At 46.9% G+C, this 24,318-nt stretch overlaps 1 protein-coding gene across 1 annotated transcript in view; it reads right to left on the bottom strand.

Annotated features, from left to right (window-relative positions):
• Nucleotides 1–24,318, bottom strand: part of LOC142257041 (uncharacterized) — an 87,667-nt gene that overhangs the window by 46,566 nt on the left and 16,783 nt on the right. Inside the window, exon 6 of the mRNA XM_075329099.1 lies at nucleotides 408–485. Within this exon, the coding sequence (XP_075185214.1) occupies nucleotides 408–485 (78 nt within the window). The remainder of the gene's footprint in view (nucleotides 1–407; nucleotides 486–24,318) is intronic.

The following is a 24,318-nucleotide window of genomic DNA, read 5'->3' as shown; positions in this document are numbered from 1 at the left end:
CTCTCACCTCCCCGGTCATATCCTCTGTTATCCCCATAGATAATGATGTAATGTGATGACATCAGAACCGCTCATCTCCCCGGTCATATCCTCTGTTATCCCCATAGATAATGATGTAATGTGATGACATCAGAGCCTCTCACCTCCCCGGTCATATCCTCTGTTATTCCCATAGATAATGATGTAATGTGGTGACATCAGAGCCTCTCACCTCCCCGGTCATATCCTCTGTTATCCCCATAGATAATGATGTAATGTGATGACATCAGAACCGCTCATCTCCTCGGTCATATCCTCTGTTATTCCCATAATGATGTAATGTGATGACATCAGAGCCTCTCACCTCCCCGGTCATATCCTCTGTTATTCCCATAATGATGTAATGTGATGACATCAGAACCTCTCACCTCTCCAGTAAGATGGAAGATTATCTCCAGACTCAGGTGTAATATCTTCTCCATAATGTCATCTTTGTCTTTAATCATCTTTTTTGGGTCAATCAGGAAAAATGAAAAAAAAAACAACAGAAGATTGATCCTTTATTATATAGAGGATGAGATGATAAGGAAATCAACTAAAAGGAAAAAAAATACAAAAAACAACTGAAGAGAATAAGGGGAAATAAGTATTTGATCCCTTGCTGATTGTGTAAGGTTGCCCACTGACAAAGACATGAACAGTCTATAATGTTAAGGATAGGTTAATTTTACCATTGAGAGATAGAATATCCAAAATAAAATCCAGAAAAATCACATTGTATAAATTATATAAAATTATTTGCATTTTGCAGAGAGAAATAAGGCTGTGCGCACGTTGCATTTTTTCCTGCGTTTTGGCTGCATTTAAAACTGCAGCGTGTCATTGTCAAAAATACATGCATTGTGTTTCCCCAGCAAAGTCTATGAGAAGTCAGCAAATTCCATGCGCACGTTGCTTTTTTAGGCAGCTTTTTGGATGCGAAATATTTCACAAAATCGATGCGTTTAAAAAAGCAGCATGTCACTTCTTTTGTGCGTTTTGGTTGCTTTTTCCACCCATTGAAATCAATGAGCCGTGTCAAAACACAACCAAACTGCGCTTGCACTGCATTTTTGCTGCGTTCTGCATGCTTTTTTGACAAACAGAATGCAGGTCTTTCGGTCGTTGTCAGTGTCGGTCTCTCCCCCTATACTCACCGATCACCGGCGCTGCGCTGCACGGCTGTCACACTGCTCTGACGGCTTCTCCTGCTTTTGAAAATGCCGGACGCTCATTAATCCATCTCGTATTCACTGCTTCCCCCGCCCACCGGCGCCTATGATTGGTTGCAGTCAAACAAGGCCCCACGCTGAGTGACAGCTGTCTCACTGCAACCAATCACAGCTGCTGGTGGGCGGGTCTATGTAGTGCAGTAAAATAAATGATTAAAACAAAAAAGGTGTGGGTTCCCCCCAATTTTGATACCAGCAAAGGTAAAGCCACACGGCTGAAGGCTGGTATTCTCAGGATGGGGAGCCCCATGTTATGGGGAGCCCCCCAACCTAAAAATATCAGCCAGCAGCCGCTCGAAATTGCCGCATCCAGTAGATGCAACAATCCCAGGACTCTACCCGGCTCATCCTGAATTGCCCTGGTGCGGTGGCAATCGGGGTAATAAGGAGTTAATGGCAGCCCAGAGCTGCCAATAAGTCCTAGGTTAATCATGGCAGGCGTCTATGAGACACCCCCAATGATTAATCTGTACGTTAAAGATAATAAACACAAACACCGAAAATGCCTTTATTTGGAATAAAAGACAAAAAAACAAATCCCACCCTCTTTCACCACTTTATTACCCACCAAACAGCCAACCAGGTCCGACATAAATCAACACGAGGTCCCACGACGCTTTCTGCTCTGCTACATCGGAAGCTGACATCGAGCGGCCACAGACCACGACCGCTGTCAGCTCCACGGAGCAACTGAACTGAGTCGCGCTATCAGCAATGACGTCACTTAGGTTACCCGCGGGCGACCACAGCTGGAGTCCTCCAACTGTGACAGTAAGTCGCCCGAGTGACTGAAGAGAGCCTCACGATCAGCGGTGCCCTCACTTAGGTGATTTGCGGTCTCAGGTGGATAATTCCAGCTGACCGTGGGTAACCTGAGTGACGGCACCGCTAATCCCGCGGCTCACTTCAGTCACTCAGGGGATTTGCGGTCACCAGTGAGTCCTTCACCGGTGAATGCAAATCAGGCCGCGGCACACAGACAGAGCCGCGCAATGACAATGAAGTCAGGTGAAGTTCATCCGAGTTCATTCTGATCGCGCGGCTCTGTCTCACTGTTAGCCATGCTCTATGGGGCTGTAGCAGAGCCGAGTGGGACCACACTGCCAAAAATGCATCCAAAATGGATTCAAAATGCAATCCAAATTTTTTTTTTTTGTCAAACGCAGTGTTTATAGTTATGCAGTTTGCCAGAGGGTGCATTGTTTTCTGCGGTTGACAGAACGCAGCGTGCGCACATACCCTAAGTATTTGATCCCCTACCAACCATTAACATTTCTGGCTCCTACAGACACTAAGAAGCTCCTAATCAACTTGTTACCTGCATTATAGACAGCTCTTACATTGTCCCCTGTATAAAAGACTCCTCTCCACAAACTCAGTTAATCAGTCAGACTAACCTCTACAACATGGGAGACCAAAGAGCTTTGTAAGAATGTCAGGGACAAGATCATAGCCCTGCACAAGGCTGGAATGGGCGACAAAACCATAAGTAAGACGCTGCGTGAGAAGGAGACAACTTGGTGCAATAGTAAAAAAAAAAATGGAAGAAATACAAAATGAGTGTCAATCGACATCGATCTGGGGCTCCATGCAAAATCTCACCTTGTGGGGTCTCCAGGATCGTGAGGAAGGTGAGAGATCAGCCTAAAACAACATGGGGGAACTTGTTACTGATCTCAAGGCAGCTGGGACCACTGTCACCAAGAAAACCATTGGTAACACATTACGCCATAATGGCTTAAAATTCTTCAGTGCCGGCAAAGTCCCACTGCTCAAGAAGGCCCATGTGCAGCTGACCCGTATGAAGGCCCACGTGCAGCCGGCCCATCTGAAGTTTGCAAATTAACAACTTGATGATTCTGAGAGTGATTTAGAGAATGTGCTGGGGTCAGATGAGACAAAAATCAAGCTCTTTGACCTTAACTGAACTCGCTGTGTTTTGAGGAAAAGAAATGCTGCCCATGACCCAAAGAACACCGTCCCCACTGTCAAGCATGTTGGTGGAAACCTTATGTTTTGGGGGTGTTTCTCTGCTAAGCGCACAGGACTACTTCACTGCATCAATGGGACAATGGATGGAGCCATGTACCATAAAATCCTGAGTGACATCCTCCTTTCCTCTGCCAGGACATTAAAAACAGGTCATGGCTGGGTCTTCCAGTACAACAATGACCTAACACATACAGCCACCGCAACAAAAGAGTGGCTCAAAAAGCAGCACATTAAGATCATGGAGTGGCTTAAAGGTAAGGTGTCGCGGATTTATATAATCCAAACAATGATTACTTGTAAGATAACATGCAGTTATAATATTATCTTGCTTTAAATAAAGATGTCTTTCAGTTTTTATAATGCTGGAAAGCTGGTAATGGGGGCTGCCATTTTACATTCCTAGTTTTAGCACGAAAGTGCAGGCTCAATTTACAGCACCTCATGGACATAGGGGATAGTAGTCGGATTCCGACCCCTTTAGTTTCATTACAACTGAAATGGTAACACCTGTGTGGGCTGCCCAATTCACAGCTGTGGGTGTGTTCAGCCGCCATTTTCCCATAGCCCATGCTTTCGGCTGGGCTGCATTTTTCCCCTACAGCCAGGATCTGAAAGAGCAAGCAGTACCATCCTAACAGATCCTAGAACAGTAATGTTACCGACAGCCGGAGCGGTGTGCAGCAGTGGATTACTGTCTGCAATGACACCCCCTCCCCACGCTTTACCCAGCCCCGCTCTCCCCCCGCTGCCGGCCTCCATGCAGCAGAGCTGTGTGTGTGTTTGTGTGCATGCAGAGCATGTGAGTACCGGCGCCCCTCCCCCGCTGCTACTGTCACCACTGACACCCACCCGCTCTCCCTCTAATCCTGTCTTATGTGATATTGTCTGCTGAGCCGTGTATCTAATCCTCTTCTGTGTGATACAGCAACTCAGCAGACAGTATCTAATCCTATCCTGTGTGATACTATCTGCTGAACTGTGTATCTAATCCAAGTTTGTGATGTATGAGATACTGCCTGCTGAGCTATGTACCTAATCCTCTCCTATGTCATACTCTCTACTGAGCCATGTATCTAATCCTCTCCTATATGATACTGCCTGCTGAGCCATGTATCTAATCCTCTCCTATGTGATACTGTCTGCTGAGCCGTGTATCTAATCCTCTCCTGTGTGATAGTCTGCTGAGCAGTGTATCTAATCCTATCCTGTGTGATACCGCCTGCTGAGCCGTGTATCTAATCCTATCCTGTGTGATACTGTATGCAGGGCTGTGTATCTAATCCTATCCTGTGTGATACTGTATGCAGGGCTGTGTATCTAATCCTATCCTGTGTGATACTGTCTGCTGAGCCGTGTATCTAATCCTATCCTGTGTGATACTGTCTGCTGAGCCATGTATCTAATCTTATCCTGTGTGATACTGTCTGCTGAGCTGTGTATCTAATCCTATCCTGTGTGATACTGTCTGCTGATCCGTGTATCTAATCCTATCCTGTGTGATACTGTCTGCTGAGCCGTGTATCTAATCCTATCCTGTGTGATACTGTCTGCTGAGCTGTGTATCTAATCCTGTCCTGTGTGATACTGTCTGCTGATCCGTGTATCTAATCCTATCCTGTGTGATACTGTCTGCTGAGCTGTGTATCTAATCCTCTCCTATGTGATACTGTCTGCTGAGCAGTGTATCTAATCCTATCCTGTGTGATACCGCCTGCTGAGCCGTGTATCTAATCCTATCCTGTGTGATACTGTATGCAGGGCTGTGTATCTAATCCTATCCTGTGTGATACTGTATGCAGGGCTGTGTATCTAATCCTATCCTGTGTGATACTGTCTGCTGAGCCGAGTATCTAATCCTATCCTGTGTGATACTGTCTGCTGAGCCGTGTATCTAATCTTATCCTGTGTGATACTGTCTGCTGAGCTGTGTATCTAATCCTATCCTGTGTGATACTGTCTGCTGAGCCGTGTATCTAATCCTATCCTGTGTGATACTGTCTGCTGAGCTGTGTATCTAATCCTATCCTGTGTGATACCGCCTGCTGAGCCGTGTATCTAATCCTATCCTGTGTGATACTGTATGCAGGGCTGTGTATCTAATCCTATCTTGTGTGATACTGTATGCAGGGCTGTGTATCTAATCCTACCCTGTGATACTGTATGCAGGGCTGTGTATCTAATCCTATCCTGTGTGATACTGTATGCAGGGCTGTGTATCTAATCCTATCCTGTGTGATACTGTATGCAGGGCTGTGTATCTAATCCTATCCTGTGTGATACTGTCTGCTGAGCCGTGTATCTAATCCTATCCTGTGTGATACTGTCTGCTGAGCCGTGTATCTAATCTTATCCTGTGTGATACTGTCTGCTGAGCTGTGTATCTAATCCTATCCTGTGTGATACTGTCTGCTGATCCGTGTATCTAATCCTATCCTGTGTGATACTGTCTGCTGAGCCGTGTATCTAATCCTATCCTGTGTGATACTGTCTGCTGAGCCGTGTATCTAATCCTATCCTGTGTGATACTGTCTGCTGAGCCGTGTATCTAATCCTGTCCTGTGTGATACTCCAGCTGTCCTTGGTGACACTTTAGACATTTCTGGACACCAACAAAATGGCTCTGCACTGTGTCCCTACATGTTATTCTCTCTTATCTGTGCGAAACACTCAGGTTGGGAGGGGGAGGTGACATCACACACAGGAGAGCAGACTCCGCCCACTTTACTGCAGCTGTAATTCAGGCTATTTCTACAGTGGGATTTCTGTAGGATTTCTGAAGCTGCTCCCCCTAGTGTTTAAGAGTGGAAAATATAAAACTTTTTATTTTTTTTTTATATTTTGCTCAATTAAAAACAAATAATAATATTTAAACAAAACATTAAAACATTAACACTTTACAATTTTTCAGTTATTTAATTTTTTTTTTTTTTTACGACACCTTGCCTTTAACCAGTCTCCAGACCTTAATTTAGGGGGAAGGGGGGGGGGGGACCTCCAACCCGCAGGCTGTATGCAGCACATAATGATTTTTTCTACGGCCTCTGGGCAGATTCCCAATGACCGCTGGGGCGGAAGCCTCATCTTGTTGGCTGCTGACCCCATAAAACCATGCATGGCGTGTTCAATGCTGAACGCTGCAATTGCTACAGTGAAGAACTACGTTCAGTGGCGTAACGACAATACAGGCAGACCACGCGGCTGCTACGGGGCCCGTGACCTAAAGGGGCCCAGAGCGGCTGCCCGCGGTGTGTGACTGTGTACTTTCACTCTCCATCATTTCCAACACAGGCGGGCTGCCCAGGGATGTCACCAAGCAGCTGATTAAGGGGGGGGGGGGGGGGGCGCACTGTGTGAATAGAGATGCGACTCACTCACACTGCACAGCGCTGCTTCTGCTGTAGAGGGGGGAATGGCCAGGCAGCGTCCTCTACCAGTCAGAGAGCTGTGAGAGCTGCCAGGAGGAGAACAACCAATCAGGAGAGGGGGCGGAGCTTGTTCAGTACAGCTGCGGGAGATTGAAAAGAGATTGGAAAGCTAAAACAGAGCAGGAGAAGAAGCACAGACCTGACAAGAAGACAACAGAGCAGAAGAAGCAGAGAGCTGAGCTAAGCAAACAAGAAGGGAGTGCAAAAGCACCAGGGAGAAATAGCAGAGGAGAGGAACTGAACACGGCCAGCAGGAGCCACAGGAAGTGGAGGCAGAAGCCACTAACATCTCTCACAGCACAGGAGCAGGCGAGTATAATAATGTGCAGATGTCTGCCTGTACCACCACATAAACTGCCCTGTGCTGTGTCATCCCTGTGTGTAATAGCTCTGTACTAAAAGGGAAACCATCAGCAAGCCATAAGTAAATGCTCTGTGCAGTGCTGTGCAACACAGCATGAAGCAGAGCCAATACTGTATACCAGCGCTGTGCAACAGAGCATGAAGCAAAGCCAATATACCAGATGTGGCACTGTAGAGGGAGAATCAAAGTATCAGGGAAGCCCCATGTATGGCTGCCATAAGCGTGGGGCTTCCCTCCTGCTCTGATACCCCTCTGCAGTGCCACATCTGGTACATTGGCTCTGCTTCATGCTCTATTGCAGAGCGCTGCACAGAGCATTTATTTAGGGCTTGCTGACAGTTTCCCTTTTACGCTAATACTCTTTTGCAGTACTAGATCAGGCTCATCAGGCCTGCTTTATGCTTTGCCGCACAGATCATTTATCCCCGTCCTCCACCCCCTTTCTCTTAGCCCGGCACATGTATATTTCAGTTCTTTTTGGCATATTTTTGCACTACTTGCCCATATCTATACAGGGATTGATAGTGCACGGTTCAGTGGATCGTCATACTGGGTATAGGATCCTATGTATTACTTTTTTGTTATTTGAGTGGATCACATGGATGCCCTGACATGTTAGCAGTGAGCTATAATAGCCTGTAATGAAGCTATACGCATGACTCTGTGCTGGCTGTGTAGCACGACACATATTTAATCTATGTATTGTTATTGTGCATTATTGTTTATGGGCCTATTATAAGAGTGGGTTATTATAAGTGCCACATCTGATATACTGGCTCTGCTCCATGGGCTGTTGCACAGAGCATTATTCAGGGCTATCTGACGGTCGTCTCTTCTATACTAATCCTTCTGCAGCGCCCAGATCAGGTTTATTACAGAATAAGTTGAATTTAGTTATACGCATGTCCCTGTGCGGCGCTGCACATACTTATTCCATGTACTGAATTGTTATGCGCATTAACTGTATATGGGTATTGTATTACAGTAGGTTATCACTTTTGCGGAGTTTGTGAATTGGGATTTGTTCATGCTTTTAAAGGGAACCTGTCACCCGATTTGGTGACTATAAGCTGCGGCCACCACCAGTGGGCTCTTATATACAGCAGCCTAACGTGCATGACACATCCTACGTCATACACAGTCGCCGGCATTGAGGTCTTGCGCAGGCGCACTACAATACTTTAATCTGACCTGCTCAGGGCAGATCAAAGTGCGCCTGCGCTGGACCTCAATGCCAGCGAGTGTGTACGACGTAGGACGCGTCATGCATCCCGGATACAGAAGAAGGACAAAGATGGCCGAAAGAGGCGGCGCCGGCACTGGAAAAAGGAGACACCCATCCGACCAGTCTGCACCACACCACCCCCTTAGGTAAGTATTATAAAGTGATTTTTATGTTCTATACAGTGGCCTGGGCTCTTATATTCAGCATGTTAGAATGCTGTATATAATATCCCACTGGTGGTGGCTGCAGCTTATAGGCCCCAAATTTGGTGACAGGTTCCCTATAAATGATTTTATGTGTGTTTACTGTCCTCTTGGATTTAATAGAGATTATTATATTTGTATCTAGCATTTCCATGTTATGGTGTGGGCATCCATTATGTGTGAGCTTTTTTTCTTCTTCTGTTTTGGTCGTATTGTGATCATACAGGATGCTGCCCTCGGTTTTATTGATTTTGTCAGGGTGTGCACCCCTTTTTTGTATATATATATATATATATATATATATATATATATATATATATATATATATATATATATATATATATATATATATATATATATATATATTACACTAGCTGTACTACCCGGCTTCGCACGGGTTAATACCTGCTGATAACAAAATAGAATGTATTAACAAAAATGTATTCTGCACTGAAAAATCACAAAACAAATAGATAGAAATGTAATTATAATGTCTGTCTCCCCCTCTGTATATATCTCTCTGTCTCTCTCTCTCTTTGTCTGTCTGTCTCTTTCCCTGTCTGACTGTCTCTCAGTCTGTCTCAATCTCTTACCCTGTCTGTCTCTTTCCCTGTCTGTCTTTTTTCCTCTTTCCCTCTGTCTCTTTCCCTGTGTCTGTCTCTTACCCTGTCTGTCTCTTTCCCTCTCTTACCCTGTCTGTCTCTTACCCTGTCTGTGTCTGCCTCTTTCCCTGTCTGTGTCTGCCTCTTTCCCTGTCTGTGTCTGCCTCTTTCCCTGTCTGTGTCTGCCTCTTTCCCTGTCTGTGTCTGCCTCTTTCCCTGTCTGTGTCTGCCTCTTTCCCTGTCTGTGTCTGCCTCTTTCCCTGTCTGTGTCTGCCTCTTTCCCTGTCTGTGTCTGCCTCTTTCCCTGTCTGTGTCTGCCTCTTTCCCTGTCTGTGTCTGCCTCTTTCCCTGTCTGTGTCTGCCTCTTTCCCTGTCTGTGTCTGCCTCTTTCCCTGTCTGTGTCTGCCTCTTTCCCTGTCTGTGTCTGCCTCTTTCCCTGTCTGTGTCTGTTTCTTTCCCTGTCGATGTCTGTCTCTTAACCTGTCAGTCTCTTTTCCTGTCAGTCTCTTTTCCTGTCAGTCTCTTTTCCTGTCAGTCTGTCCTCTTTGTCTGTGTCTATCTCTTTGTGTCTGTCTCTTACCCTGTCTGTTTCTTACCCTGTCTGTGTCTGCTTCTTTCCCTGGCTGTATTGTGACACGCCAACATTCCATATAAGGGTGTGGCTGCGCATTCTTCTGAAGTTCTGGCTGCACTGTGGTTCCCAGCTCCATTCGCTTTAATGGAGGAAGGTTTTTTGGTGAATAACTGTAAAGAGCGGGGTTAAAATTTCCCCTCAAAACATATAGGCTATGACGCTCTCGGGGTCCAGAAGTGTGAGTGTGCAAAATTTTGTGGCTGTAGCTGCGACGGTGCAGATGCCAATCCCGGACATACACACACATACACACATTCAGCTTTATATATTAGATTATTTCTGTACTGTGACATCACTGTGTGCATTACTCCTGTACTGTGACATCACTGTGTGTATTATCCCTGTACTGTGACATCACTGTGTGTATTATCCCTGTACTGTGACATCACTGTGTGTATTATCCGTGTACTGTGACATCGCTGTGTGTATTATCCCTGTACTGTGACATCACTGTGTGTATTATCCCTGTACTGTGACATCGCTGTGTGTATTATCCCTGTACTGTGACATCACTGTGTGTATTATCTCTGTACTGTGACATTACTGTGTATATTATACCTGTACTGTGACATCACTGTGTGTATTATCCCTATACTGTGAAATCACTGTGTATTATCCCTGTACTGTGACATCGCTGTGTGTATTATTCCTGTACTGTGACATCACTGTGTGTATTATCCCTGTACTGTGATATCACTGTGTGCATTATCCATGTACTGTGACATCGCTGTGTGCATTACCCCTGTACTGTGACATCACTGTGTGTATTATCCCTGTACTGTGACATCACTGTGTGTATTATCCGTGTACTGTGACATCGCTGTGTGTATTATCCGTGTACTGTGACATCACTGTGTGTATTATCCCTGTACTGTGACATCACTGTGTGTATTATCCCTGTACTGTGACATCGCTGTGTGTATTATCCCTGTACTGTGACATCACTGTGTGTATTATCTCTGTACTGTGACATTACTGTGTGTATTACCCCTGTACTGTGACATCACTGTGTGCATTATCCCTGTACTGTGACATCACTGTGTATTATCCCTGTACTGTGACATCACTGTGTATATTATTCCTGTACTGTGACATCACTGTGTGTATTATCCCTGTACTGTGACATCACTGTGTGTATTATCCCTGTACTGTGACATCGCTGTGTGTATTATCCCTGTACTGTGACATCACTGTGTGTATTATCTCTGTACTGTGACATTACTGTGTATATTACCCCTGTACTGTGACATCACTGTGTGCATTATCCCTGTACTGTGACATCACTGTGTATTATCCCTGTACTGTGACATCACTGTGTATATTATTCCTGTACTGTGACATCACTGTGTGTATTATCCCTGTACTGTGATATCACTGTGTGCATTATCCATGTACTGTGACATCACTGTGTGCATTATCCCTGTACTGTGACATCACTGTGTGTATTACCCCTGTACTGTGACATCACTGTGTGTATTATCCCTGTACTGTAACATCACTGTGTGCATTATCCCCGTACTGTGACATCACTGTGTGCATTATCCCTGTACTGTGACATCACTGTGTGTATTACCCCTGTACTGTGACATCACTGTGTGCATTATCCCTGTACTGTGACATCACTGTGTGCATTATCCCTGTACTGTGACATTACTGTTTGTATTATCTCTGTACTGGGGGGATTTGAGGAGTGAACCCACTGGTCTTTGTGCAGTGGCCTTTGCTCAATAACAGGCTCCATGTGGTGATAATATTTGGTCATGGTGTGGCGGCATTATTTTGCAATGTATAGTAGTCTTGGTCTTGGTATGGTGGGTGCTATTCAGTAACACTATACAATATGTGATATTTGGTAATTGTATGATTAGTTTGTTGATGCATTACTAAAAAATAAAAAGAAATGTAGATATTTATAGATTTGTATTATTTATTTTTCCGCCGGCAGTACATGTATCAGTAATTACAGGGAGACACTCTGGTAGAATTTTTTTAGTACTGTTTACTCTGGAGATCTTTGGTATGTTTGCTGCGGCTGATTCCACCGTTTGTAGGTGCTGCGGTGCTCAGAGAGCGTCGGCCATCACACAGCACTGCCTAGACTGGTGCCCTGCAGACTGAGCCGCGCCCAGTAAGTCTACTTACTGGACTGGTAGATGTTATAGCCTGGCTAGAATAAAGATTAACTCCTTCACGACCGCGAGCAGTAGAGTTACGTCCTATTTTTACGTGACTTAACGACCAGGGACGTAAGTTTACTGCCTAAAGTTAATTTGATTTCCGTGGCGATAGCAACGGCTTTCAAATGATGTCCCCTATTTCTTAAAGCAGGGAATCTTTGCTTGACCACAGGGGGGCGATGCCACCCCCCATCGACGATTGTTGTGATTGGATGTTCAAATCACATTGTTCTCACTGATTTCGGCAAAAACAATGCCTGATTCAGTGCAATACTGTGAGATCCTGCTATGAGGTGCCGCAGCAGCAGCTCAAACATGGCGCCCCCCAGCCCCTGCAGCACTGATTGGAGCGATCGTGCTATGACGCGCAATCGCTCCAATCAGCGTGCACTGGGGCGGTCTGATCTTGAGGTGGCCGCCCTCCCCTGGCTTGTGTTGGTCTGGGGAGCCTCCCCCTGCATGTCTGCAGCGTGCACTGGCTGGTACTTGTAGTACCATGCCAACGCTGCTGCCACCGCTGCTGCTGCTCCTTTTCCAACTGTAAGTATTGCGCTCCCGCGATGGCCCCGGCGCGCTCCCGCGATGGCGCCTGCCCGTGCCCCCCCCACCGCGATCTGCCCCCCACGCCCCGATCTGTCCCCCGACATACCGATCTGCTCCCCCCGCGATTTTTACACCTCATCCGTCCGTGCGTCGCGCCGAGCTCTGATCAGGAATGCAGATAACGGATCGGCATCCCTGCTCGTTTTTTGGCGGGACTATTTTTTTCCCGTATCCCTGATGCTTTTTGAATCGCATCCATCCGTGCGTCCCGCCGAGCTCTGATCAGGGATGAACATAACGGATCGGCATCCCTGCTCAATTTTTGGCGGGACTTTTTTCTTCCCGAATCCCCGGCGCGTTTTGTATCTCATCCGACCGTGCGTCCTGCAGCGGCCGATCAGTACACCACGTCTGTGCGTTTGAAAAGTCAAAATAGAGTTCATTCTCTTCCTAGCCCTGCTGTGCGCCCAAACAATTACTTTCCACCACATATGAGATATCTGCGTACTCGGGAAAAATTGCACAATACATTTTATGGTGCATTTTTTCCTGATACCGTTGTAAAAAAAAAAAAAAAAAGCTACCTGGTTGAAGCAAAAATTTTGTGGTAAAAATAAATAAATAAATAAATTTTCACGGTTCAACGTTATGAACTTCTGTGGAGCCCCTGGGGGTACAAGGGGCTCACCAAACATCTAGATAAATTCCTTGAGGGGTCTAGTTCCAAAATGGGGTCACTTGTGGGGGAGCTCCACTGTTTAGGCACCATAGGGGGTCTCCAAACATGACATGGCGTCCGCTAATGATTCCAACCAATTTTGCTGTCAAATGGCGCTCCTTCTCTTCTGAGCCCCGCCATGCTCCCAAACAATTAGTTTCCACCACATATGACGTATCTGCGTACTCAGGAGAAATTGCACAATACGTTTTATGGTGCATTTTTTTCTGATACCCTTGTGAAAAAAAAGCTACCTGGTTCAAGTAACAGTTTTGTGGTAAAAAAATAAATAAATAAATTGTATTCATGGCTCGACATTATCAACTTCTGTGAAGCCCCTTGGGGCTCGCTAAACATCTAGATAAATTCCTTGAGGGATCTAGTTTCCAAAATTGGGTCACTTGTGGGGGAGCTCCATTGTTTAGGCACCTCAGGGGGGGTCTCCAAATGCAACATTACGTCAGCTAATGATTCCAACCAATTTTGCTGTCAAATGGCGCTCCTTCTCTTCTGAGCCCCGCCATGTGCCCAAACAATTACTTTCCACCACATATGAGGTATCGTCGTGCTTAGGAAAAAATGCACGATAAATTTTATGGTGCATTTTTTCCTGATACCCTTGTGAAAAAAAGCTACCTAGTTGAAGAAACAGTTTTGTGGTAAAAAAAAAAATTCTTTTCACGGCTCAACGTTATAAACTTCTGTGAAGCCCCCCGGGGTTCAAAGTGCTCACCAAACATCTAGAAAAATTATTTGAGGGCTCTAGTTTCCAAAATGGGGTCACTTGTGGGGGAGCTCCATTGTTTAGGCACCTCAAGGGGTCTTCAAACCCGACATGGCGTCCGCTAATGAGTGCAGCTAATTTTAAACTCAAAAATTCAAATGACGCTCCTTGCCTTCCGAGCCCTGCCGTGTGCCCAAATATTTTAAATCCACCACATATGAGGTATCTGCGTACTCAGGAGAAAATGCACAATACATTGTAGGCTGCATTTTCTCTCTTGTGAAAATGAAAATTTTATGACTAAAGTAACATTTTTGTGTTAAAAAGTAAAATTTTCATTTTTTCCTTTCACATGACTTTGGTTCCTGTGAAGCACCTAAAGGGTTAATAAACTTCTTGGATGTGGTTTTGAGCAGTGTGAGGGATGCAGTTTTTAGAATGGGGTCACTTTTGGGTATTTTATGCAGACGTCTATATAGGCTTTCTGGCACCCGGGGCAAGACTTCAGTTTGGCGCCCCCCCCTCCCCCATGTGACTAATCAGTCATATGTGATTTGCACACTCAGTCATGACGTGATGACGAGCTGCTCTTAAAGGAGTTGTCCGACATTAGCTTATCAAAAATTTTTGAGTTTATCTGTGCTGTATTGTCATATAAATCACCCCTACATTGTTATTTTTTCTTTTCTAACTTTTGTTCCTCTTGAATTATCCCTTTATTCTCTGCAGCTTCTTGTTTACATTTTGCTCCAACAAACATGACCACTTCCTGTGCCAAACCTCAGTCAGAGCTGTCACCGCCCGACCTCAGTGTCCAGCCGCACCCTCTGCCCACCCCCTGCACACACATTCCCTGTCAGTATTCTGCCCCAGCACTGACCTGTTATCACTACAGCATTGGATATCACAGCCCCACATCGGGACACACATACACACACGGCGCTCTGTACCGACCCCCCCTCACCATCGTTCTGTACCGACCCCTACCCCCACAGGGAACACATGTAGGCTACATTCACATGATCGTTCCGTTTTTTGCGGTCCGCAAAACAACGGTCCATTTTTTCATGGATGCATCCGTGTGTCATCCGTGTGCCTTCCGGTTTTTTTTTGCGGACCGCAAAAAACGGAAGCAGCAAGAAAGATAAATAGATGAGTAGATCTAGAGATGAATAGATAGATATAGAGACCGAGATAGAGGGATGAATGAATAAATGAATGAATGAATGAATAGAGGGATAGATAATGGATAGATGAATAGATAGATAGATAGATGACAAAGACATATATAATGTCCCACCCCCCTGCATATTCTAAGCTTGCACCCTTTAGTGACTTTCATGTGGCACTAAAGGGTGCTTAGCCTTGTATTTAGCCAAAAAAAAATAAAAAAAAAAAAACCCACGTGGGGTCCCCCCGATCTTTTGTAGCCAGCTAGGGTAAAGCAGACGGCTGCAGCCTGCAAACCACAGCTGGCAGCTTCACCTTGACTGGTAATTCAAAACAGAGGGCACCCCACGCTATTTTAAATTAAATAAATAATTTAAAACAAAAAACATGGGGTCCCCCCCAAATTAGATCACTAGCCGAGGTAAAGCGGACAGCTGGGGTCTGGTATTCTCAGACTAGGGAGGTCCACTGTTATTGGACACTCCCCAGCCTAAAAATAGCAGGCCGCAGCCGCCCCAGAAGTGGCGCATCCATTAGATGCGCCAATCCTTGTGCTTCTACCCAACTCATTCCGTTGCCCTGGTGCGGTGGCAAACGGGGTAATATATGGGGTTGATGCCAGATGTGTAATGTCACCTGGCATCAAGCCCTGGGGTTCGTGATGTCACGGCGTCTATCAGATACCCGACATCACCAACCGAGTCAGTAATAAAAAAAAATAGACAACAAAAAAAATTTTATTTGAAAAAACACTCCCCAACACATTCCCTCTTTCAACAATTTATTGAAAAGAACAATCAAATCCGGGAACGGCGTAATCCAATAAGGGGAACACATGACAATCCATACAATAGTCAATGATGTCCCAGTCAATGAAGAACAGAATGTTCCCCATTGGCTGGGAGAGCAATGCAGTGACCTGAGCTAACATCAATAGGTCAGCCCAGGTCACTGCAGGAGAAGATGAGCGCTGCTGCCAGGAGGCAGATGAGATTATTACCTGCAGTGACGATCTCCTCTTCACTCCTAACGTCAGCGCGGTCACTGACTTCTATGCCCGCCGTGTTCTCAGCAGGATCGCCCGTGACGTCACCGCTAGTGACGTGAGAACGCAGCGGGCATAGAAGGCAGTGACCGCGCTGACAGGAGTGAAGAGGAGATCGTCACTGCAGGTAATGCTCTCATCTGCTTCCTGGCAGCAGCGCTCGTCTTCCCCGCTCCAGCCCCGCGGCTGCCTTCATTGCAGTGTGTGTCTGCCCGCATGCAGATTCTCACCCTGCAGTGCTGGCAGACACACACTGCAATGAAGGCAGCCGCGGGGCTGGAGCGGGACAGAGACCACACGGGCACTCTATCCTGAGCAGGGGGCCCGGTGCTGGCGGTGACCCCGTGGGCTCGGAGAGTACGGGGTGCGGGGGAATGTGTGGGAGGGTGCAGGCAAGGGGGCGGGGACTCCACGCACTGTAGCCGCCCAGCAGGGCGGCAACATGCTGTTCCAGATTTGCATGTCAACATGGCCCTGCCCATGTTGACATGAAATGACTGGAAGCAGCAAAATCGCGGCAGGAGCAGTCACATGACCACTCTGAGCCGGGGGAGAGGGGCTGACAGGAGGGCAGGTAAGTGGTCTCTATCTACTTACCTGCCCCAATGTAGCCCAATAGTGTAATAATAAAAAAAAGTCAAAATAAGCCGGATAACCCCTTTAATAATTTAATTCTATTGATGTTCAAAGAGAAACACATGAAGAAAAGCCAGTTGTCACATGCAAGTATGAAAATCACATACAAGTTGAGTGGGCAAATGATGACTGCTGGAACCAGAAGCAGAGCTGAATCCTGACAAGGAGTATGTAAAGGGGTTGTCCAGGTTTGAGATGAATTCTCACAGTGCGCACCCTGCCCACATTCAGGATTCTCTGGTGCTGGTTACTTTTGGGTATTTTTTGTCACCTAGGCTTCTCAAAGTCACCTCAAATGTGATGTGGTCCCTAAAAAAAATATTTGGTAAATTTTGTTGGAAAAATGAGAAATTGCTGATGACCTTTCAACCCTTCTAACTTCCTAACAAAAAAAAAATTTGTTTCGAAAATTGCGCTGGTGTAAAGTAGACAAGTGGGAAATTTTATTTAGTAACTATTTTGTGTGACATCTCTCAGATTTATAAGCATAAATTTTCAAAGTTTGAAATTTTCAAAATTTTAGCAAAATTTCCGAAATTTCCACAAACGCAAAAAATATCGGCCTAAATTTACCACTGACATGAAGTACAATATGTCACGAAAAGACAATGTCAGAATCGCCAGGATCCGTTGAAGCGTTCCAGAGTTATAACCTGTCAAAGTGACTCGTCAGAATTGCAAAACATGGCCCGGTCATTAGGGTGTTTTAGTGGCCGGGGGTGAAGGGGTTAATTCATAATTTGTTTATATATGCCCCCCACTGGCCCCTAGTAACTTGTATGTTCCCCCCAGCAACGTACTGTATATACTGTTTATTATATTTTATTGTATTTTTTTTTAATTGGGGGGGCCCCATTCAGACTTTTTCTATGGGGCCCCATGATTTCTATGTACGCCAGATTACGTTCCCACGCTGGCACTGGCTAGCGTGAGAACGCACTTTGTAGGCGGGGTGGGTGAGAGTTTGGCTCCAGTTCAACAGAAGAGGAGCGACTGCCCCATCATATCCCAGCTCCTACTGTGCCCGAAGCGCTCTCTGTCTCCGCCGGCGGCAGCCCTCTCTGTGCCCGCAGCCTCCCCCAGGTCTGTTTGTGCCCCAGGCCTCCCTCAGAGGTTTAACTGCCTCCGGCCTCCCCCAGGTCTGTCTGTGCCCCCTATCTCCCTCAGCGCGGTCTCTGTGCCCCCATCATACCCCAGGTCTGTCTGTACTCCTACTGCTCTTTGTGCCGCCCCAAGTGCTCTTTGTGCCCCCCCCAACCTCCCCCAGGGCTGGCTGTGCCGCTCCGGTGTCCCCCAGGGCTGGCTGTGCCGCTCCGGTGTCCCCCAGGGCTGGCTGTGCCGCTCCGGCATCCCCCAGGGCTGGCTGTGCGCTCCGCCGTGTGCAGTAGGGGGGTCTGTCGCTCTCTCCTCCATGTGCAGTAGGGGGGTCTGTCGCTCTCCCCCCCTCATGTGTAGTTTTGGAGTCGGTCGCTCTCTCCCCCCGATATGTAGTGTGGGGTCTGTCGCTCTCTCTCCCCCATGTGTAGTGCGGGGTCTGTCGCTCTCTCCCCTCCATATGTAGTGCGGGGTCTGTTGCTCTCTGTCCCCCATGTGTAGTGCGGGGTCTGTCGCTCTCTCCCCTCCATATGTAGTGCGGGGTCTGTTGCTCTCTGTCCCTCATGTGTAGTGCGGGGTCTGTCGCTCTCTCCCCCATGTGTAGTGCGGGGTCTGTCGCTCTCTCTCCCCCATGTGTAGTGCGGGGTCTGTCGCTCTCTCCCCCCGATATGTAGTGTGGGGTCTGTCGCTCTCTCCCCTCCATGTGTAGTGCGGGGTCTGTTGCTCTCTGTCCCTCATGTGTAGTGCGGGGTCCGTCACTCTCCTTCATGTGTAGTGCGGGGTCTGTTGCTCTCCCGTGTAGTGTGGGGTCTGCTGTTGCACCCATAGTGGGAGCCAATAGGGGAGAGGGCATCCTAGTGAGAAGATGCTGAATGCCATGAGACTGGTGACTACGAGTAAATCTTTTGTTAATAAGTCCGCGATGTGGCGCGATTCCTGTACAGCAGCTTTCGAATATGATGGGAAAATGGAGGCAGACTCTGAGGAGGAGGCGAGAGACGCGCCCCCCGCACAGGGTCACACACACTTCAGGATCCCTCAGTGGAGGACGGCGGCACCCTCTTTCTAGTGGACACTGCTCGCAGCCAGTGAGACACCACTGGGCCGGGGTCCAATACAGGAGACGAGGCAGAAACCACACACCGGCTTTATTGAAAGACAGAAGATTTTGCAATTAAGTCGGTATAATGATAAGAGCAATAACAGAAGGAAGGACGGCGGGGGCTGGTGACATAGACTGCGCTCCAGCTATGGTGATAAAAAGCACAACCCCGAGAGGAATAACAATCTCTACAGACTGCGCTGCTCTACACTGCTAACCAGGCCGCACTGCTACAACTCACTAATGGAGCCGGTGCAGAGGAGCACCACGGTCACACTCGCAGCACTGCAGCGATAAGGAGGAAGTCACTACTTCTACTTGTCTCGATGTAGCTGAGCTGACTTTGTTCTGTTCTCCTCTTCCTTGAGGCTGAGGTTTCCGTCCGTTTCTGGAGCAGGCGGGGTCCCGCTTCCTATGCTGAGCGGTTACTGGTCCCCCCCACTCCGTTTGTTTCGCTTTGCGGCCCTTCCTCTCATACGGTCCTGCTGTCGATGCTCCGGTACCGGCGCCGTGTTCTGTCTCTACTGATCTGAACCGTCCCATAATCCCAGACTCCCCGTCATGTCAGACTTCACCACAGGCAGCTGCTCCTCTCCTCACAACATCCCGCCTAAACCACCGCACACAGACTGCGGGGGGAGGACGAGTCCAAGAGCCACAGATCAGAGGGGGGAGGTTGTCTACTCAACCACAATCTAATTAAGTCCTTTACAGGAGCGGAGCCGCGCGTGCGCAGCCGTCAAGTTTATAATTTCAAAGTGTTTAAAGGGAACCTATCACCAAATTTAGATTATCCCCACCAGTGAGCTCTTATATAAAAGATTGTGAAATGCAGTATATAAGAGCCCAGGCTGCGCTGTATAACGTAAAAAATACACTTTTATAATACTCACTTAGAGGATGGTCGCTGCTCTCCGGTCCGGTGCCTCGTCTCTGCTGCGATCTCCATCCTCCTTATACCCAGCTCAGTGTGGATGACGTATCTGCATCATCCACACAGGCAGACACTGCGGTCCTGCGCAGGCACACTTTGATCTGCCCTAGTGACAACATTTCAAAGTACTCTAATGCGCAGGCACGAGGAAAGGTTAAAACTGGTCATGCATGCGCACTACAATACTTTGATCTTCCCTGAGCAGGACTTCAATGCCGGCTAGTAATGTAGGACACGTCATGCACATGGGCCTCAGAAGAAGGAGGACAGCGATCACCGCAGAGGAGGCGCCGCACCGGAAAGAGGAGGTGCTGGACCGGAGAGCAGCGACACCCATTGGACCAGACCGCCCCCTAAGTTGAGTATTATAAGTGTTTTATTTATATTATACAGCGCGGCCTGGGCACTTATATACAGCATTCCAGAATACTGTATATAAGAGCTTAGTAGTGGTTTCCGCAGCTTACAGTCGCCAAATCGGGTGACAGGTTCCCTTTAAGGTTGAAGGTAGAGTTAAGTCCATCAAGTTCAACCCATGACCTAACCTACCATGTTGACTCAGAGGAAGGGAAAAAAAAAAACCCCATGGGACAGACATTAAGTGCCAAATAAGGGGGAATAATTCCTTCCTGATTCCACATACAGCAATCACTGAATCTAGTGTACATAACCAGTAATATTACATTTTTCAAGACAAGAAAATCATCCAGACCTCTCAAATGTTAGTAGTGAATCCACCATTACACCATCATGTGGCAGAGACTTCCCTAGTGTCACTGCTCTTAGGCTATGTGCGCACTGGGAAATGGAATTTTCTTGAGAAAATTCCGCATGCTCTCAAAGATTACCGCACCCGCGGTAAAAAAAACACGGCAAACCGCACCCGAAAACCGCATGCGGTTTGCCGCGGTTTAACTGCGGTATTGTTCGTGGTATTGCCGCGGTTTTGCCGCGTGCGGGTTGGGATGTGCTTTATTGCATTCAATGCAATAAAGCACATTGAAGAAAAAAAAAAGTCATTTAATTCTGAGATAGTAGATAGACAGAAGAATAGATAGATAGACAGATAGATAGAAGGATAGATAGATAGATAGATAGATAGAGGACAGATCGCTCCATTTCCCACGGTCGGCAGTGAGTTCACATTACCGGCCTTGGGAAATGACCGGTAATTACCTGTGCTGTCTGCTGCATTCATTCAGCGCTGTGTCTGTGACAGTCGCGGCTGAATGTAAGCCGTGCAGGACGTCGGAGCTGTGGAGTACGCCGGAGCTTTGGTCCGGGAGGGGTTAATAAAATGGTGAACGAGGCTTGTTTGTTTTATTTAAAATAAAGGATTTTTCGCTTTACTTACGGGTTGATCATGTCCGCTGTCACATAGACGCTGCCATGATCAAGCCTGGAGTTAATGGCGGTGATCCACCACCATTAACCCCTTGTATTACCCTGACCGCCACTGCTACACGGCGGCAGGAAGAGCCGAGGACACGCCGGTGCTGCCGCATAATGCATGCGACAGTGCCGGGGCAGCTGCGGCTGATATTCTCGGCTGCGGGAGGGGGAGTGAGGCGGGGACATTATCCCTGCCCCTCTCCCTCCCCAGCCTGAGAATAGCGGGCCGCCGCTGTGTGCTTACCTCGGCTGGAAGGTCAATATGCAGCGGAGCCCACGTGCTTTGTTTTCTATATTTCCGCTTGCTTTCTATGTGTGTTCTATGTGTCTGTGTTCTATGTCTGTGATGTCTGTGATCTGTGTCTGTGATGTGTCTGTGATGTGTGTGTTTACTCTCTGCTCCGCTTCCTCTTCCTGTAATGACATCACTTCCCTGCAAAACCGCAGGCAGCGATGTACATTACCGGAGGTAAACCGCGAAATACCGCAGAGAATAACGCAGGAAAACGCAGTGAACCGCACAGAATTTGCTGCCTGCGTTATTCCCTGCGGGATTTCACGATTACATTGCAGTCAATGGAGTGAAATCCCGCAGCGACGTGCGGAAAAGAATTGACATGCAATTGTTTTTGCTGCGGGAATCCTGCAGCAAAACATGCAGCTGTCAAATTCCGCCTAGTACGCACAGGATTTTTTTTGCCCATAGGTTTTGCTGGTGATTCACTGCAGAGATGTTATGAACATTTTCTGCAGCGAAACATGCAGCAAATCCGCAGAAAATCCGCGGCAAAATCCGGTAAGTGCGCACAGGGCCTAACAGTAAAGAATCTGCGTCTGATTATGATTAAACCTCCTTTCCTGTAACTGTAGTGGACGCCTCCTTGTCCCTGTTGCAGCCCATGTGTAAAGAGATCATTAGAGAGCTCTGTACTGTCCCCTCATATTTGTACATTGTAATAAGATCACACCTTACAAAAGCCTTCATTTTTCCAGACTGAACACCCCCAGTTTAATAACCCGTCTTCTGCACCCCCCATTCCTATAATAGCCTTGGTCGCTCTTCTCTGCAGCCGCTCTGGTTGAGTTCTGTTCTTATACACCGGAGACCACAATTGTGCCCAGTATCCTCAGTGCGGTCGCACTAGTGACCTGTATAGGGGTAACACTATGATCTTCTCGTGAGCATCTTAACCCCTTCACCCCAAGCCTGTTTTCACCTTGATGACCCGGCCATTTTTTGCAATTTTGACCAGTGGCACTTTATGAGGTTATAATTCTGGAACGCTTCAACGGGTCCCAGTGATTCTGACATTGTTTTTTCGTGACATATTGTACTTCATGATATTGGTAAATTTAGGACGATATTTTTTGCGTTTATTTGTGAAAATTTCGGAAAGTTTGGCAAAATTTTGAAAATTTTGCAATTTTCAAACTTTGAAAATGTATGGCCATATCTCTCCTTCCCCCTTCCTCTTTTTTCCTTCTAACTCCTCCATCCCCCGTGGTTGGACCTTTCCTACATTCCCTTCATTGTCCCCCCCCCCAACATTTCTTTGTAAAACACATGTTTATGATTGTTAACTTCATGTTATTTTATTTCTGTATCATTAAGAAATATCCTAAATAAAGAATATATACAAAAAAAGAAAACATATGGCCATAAATCCGAGAATTATGTCACACAAAATAGTTACTAAATAACATTTCCCACTTGTCTACTTCACATCAGCGCAATTTTCGAAACAATTTTTTTTTTTCGTTAGGAAGTTAGAAGGGGTCAAAGTTCATCAGCAATTTCTCATTCTTCCAACAAAAGTTACATAATCATTTTTTTTAGGGACCACATCACATTTGAGGTGACTTTGAGAGGCCGAGGTGACATAAAAGAAAGGCGTATCTAAGGGGGGGGGGCAGGAACATAAAACGTATTGTGCAATTTCTCCTGAATATGCAGATACATCATATGTGGTGGAAAGGAATTGTTTGGGCGCACAGCGGGGCTCAGAAGGGAAGGAGCACCATTTGACAGCAAAATTGGTTGGAATCATTAGCTGACGTGATGTTGCATTTGGAGACCCCCTGAGGTGCCTAACCAATGGAGCTCCCCAACAAATGACCCCATTTTGGAACTAGACCCCTCAAGGAATTTATCTAGATGTTGGGTGAGCCCCATGTACCCCCAGGGGGTCCACAGAAATTGATAACGTTGAACCGTGAACATTATTATTTTTTAACCACATCTTTGCTTCAACCAGGATTTTTTTTTTTAGAACGGTATCAGGAAAAAAAATGCACAATAAAATTTATAGTGCAATTTTTCCTGAATATGCAGATACCTCATATGTGGTGGAAATAAATTGTTTGGGCGCACAGCAGGGCTTGAAAGAAAATGAGCGCCATTTGACTTTTCAGACGCCGTGCAGTGATCGGCAGCTGCAGGACGCAAAGGTCGGATGAGATACAAAAAGCAACGGGGATACAAAAAAAAGAAAAAAAAGTCACACCGAAAATTGAGCAAGGATACCGATCCGATATGTGCATCCCTAATCAGTGCTCGGCCGCTGCAGGACGCACACACTGATGAGATGCAAAAAAACGACGCAAGATACGGACAAAAAAAAAAAGTCCTGCCGAAAATTGACCATGGATGAAGATACGTTATCTGCATCACTGATCAGCGCTAGACGGGACGCAAGGACGGATGAGGTGTAAAAATGGACATGGGATACAAAAAAAAAAAAAATTATACTCACAGTACCCAGAGGATTAGCAGGAGGATCACAGACCAGAGGAACTGCAGGAGGAATAGAAGGCAGCAAGTGGACAGCTTCTTACAGGAGCAGCAGGCAGGAAGTTGGACAGCTCATTAGAAGACCCAGGAAGGACCCAGCGAAGGAGGCAGATGTGATCGGGCCAGTGAAGACATCGGACGACCCGGTGGAGGCAGGTAGGGGACATCGGAGAGGGAGAGCAGATGGAGATGGGGAGACCGGAAAAGCAGAGGAAGGAGAATGGAAGCAGAATAGAGATTGCGGCGGGGGGGCACATCGGCACGGGCAGGGGCTACAGGGGGAGCGTGTAGGGGCT

Source organism: Anomaloglossus baeobatrachus, chromosome 1, assembly GCF_048569485.1.
Source record: "Anomaloglossus baeobatrachus isolate aAnoBae1 chromosome 1, aAnoBae1.hap1, whole genome shotgun sequence".
In the NCBI taxonomy this organism is placed as follows: Eukaryota; Metazoa; Chordata; class Amphibia; order Anura; family Aromobatidae; genus Anomaloglossus; species Anomaloglossus baeobatrachus.
Note: the sequence above shows the minus strand (reverse complement) of the source record. Positions and strands in the feature narration are given on the sequence as shown.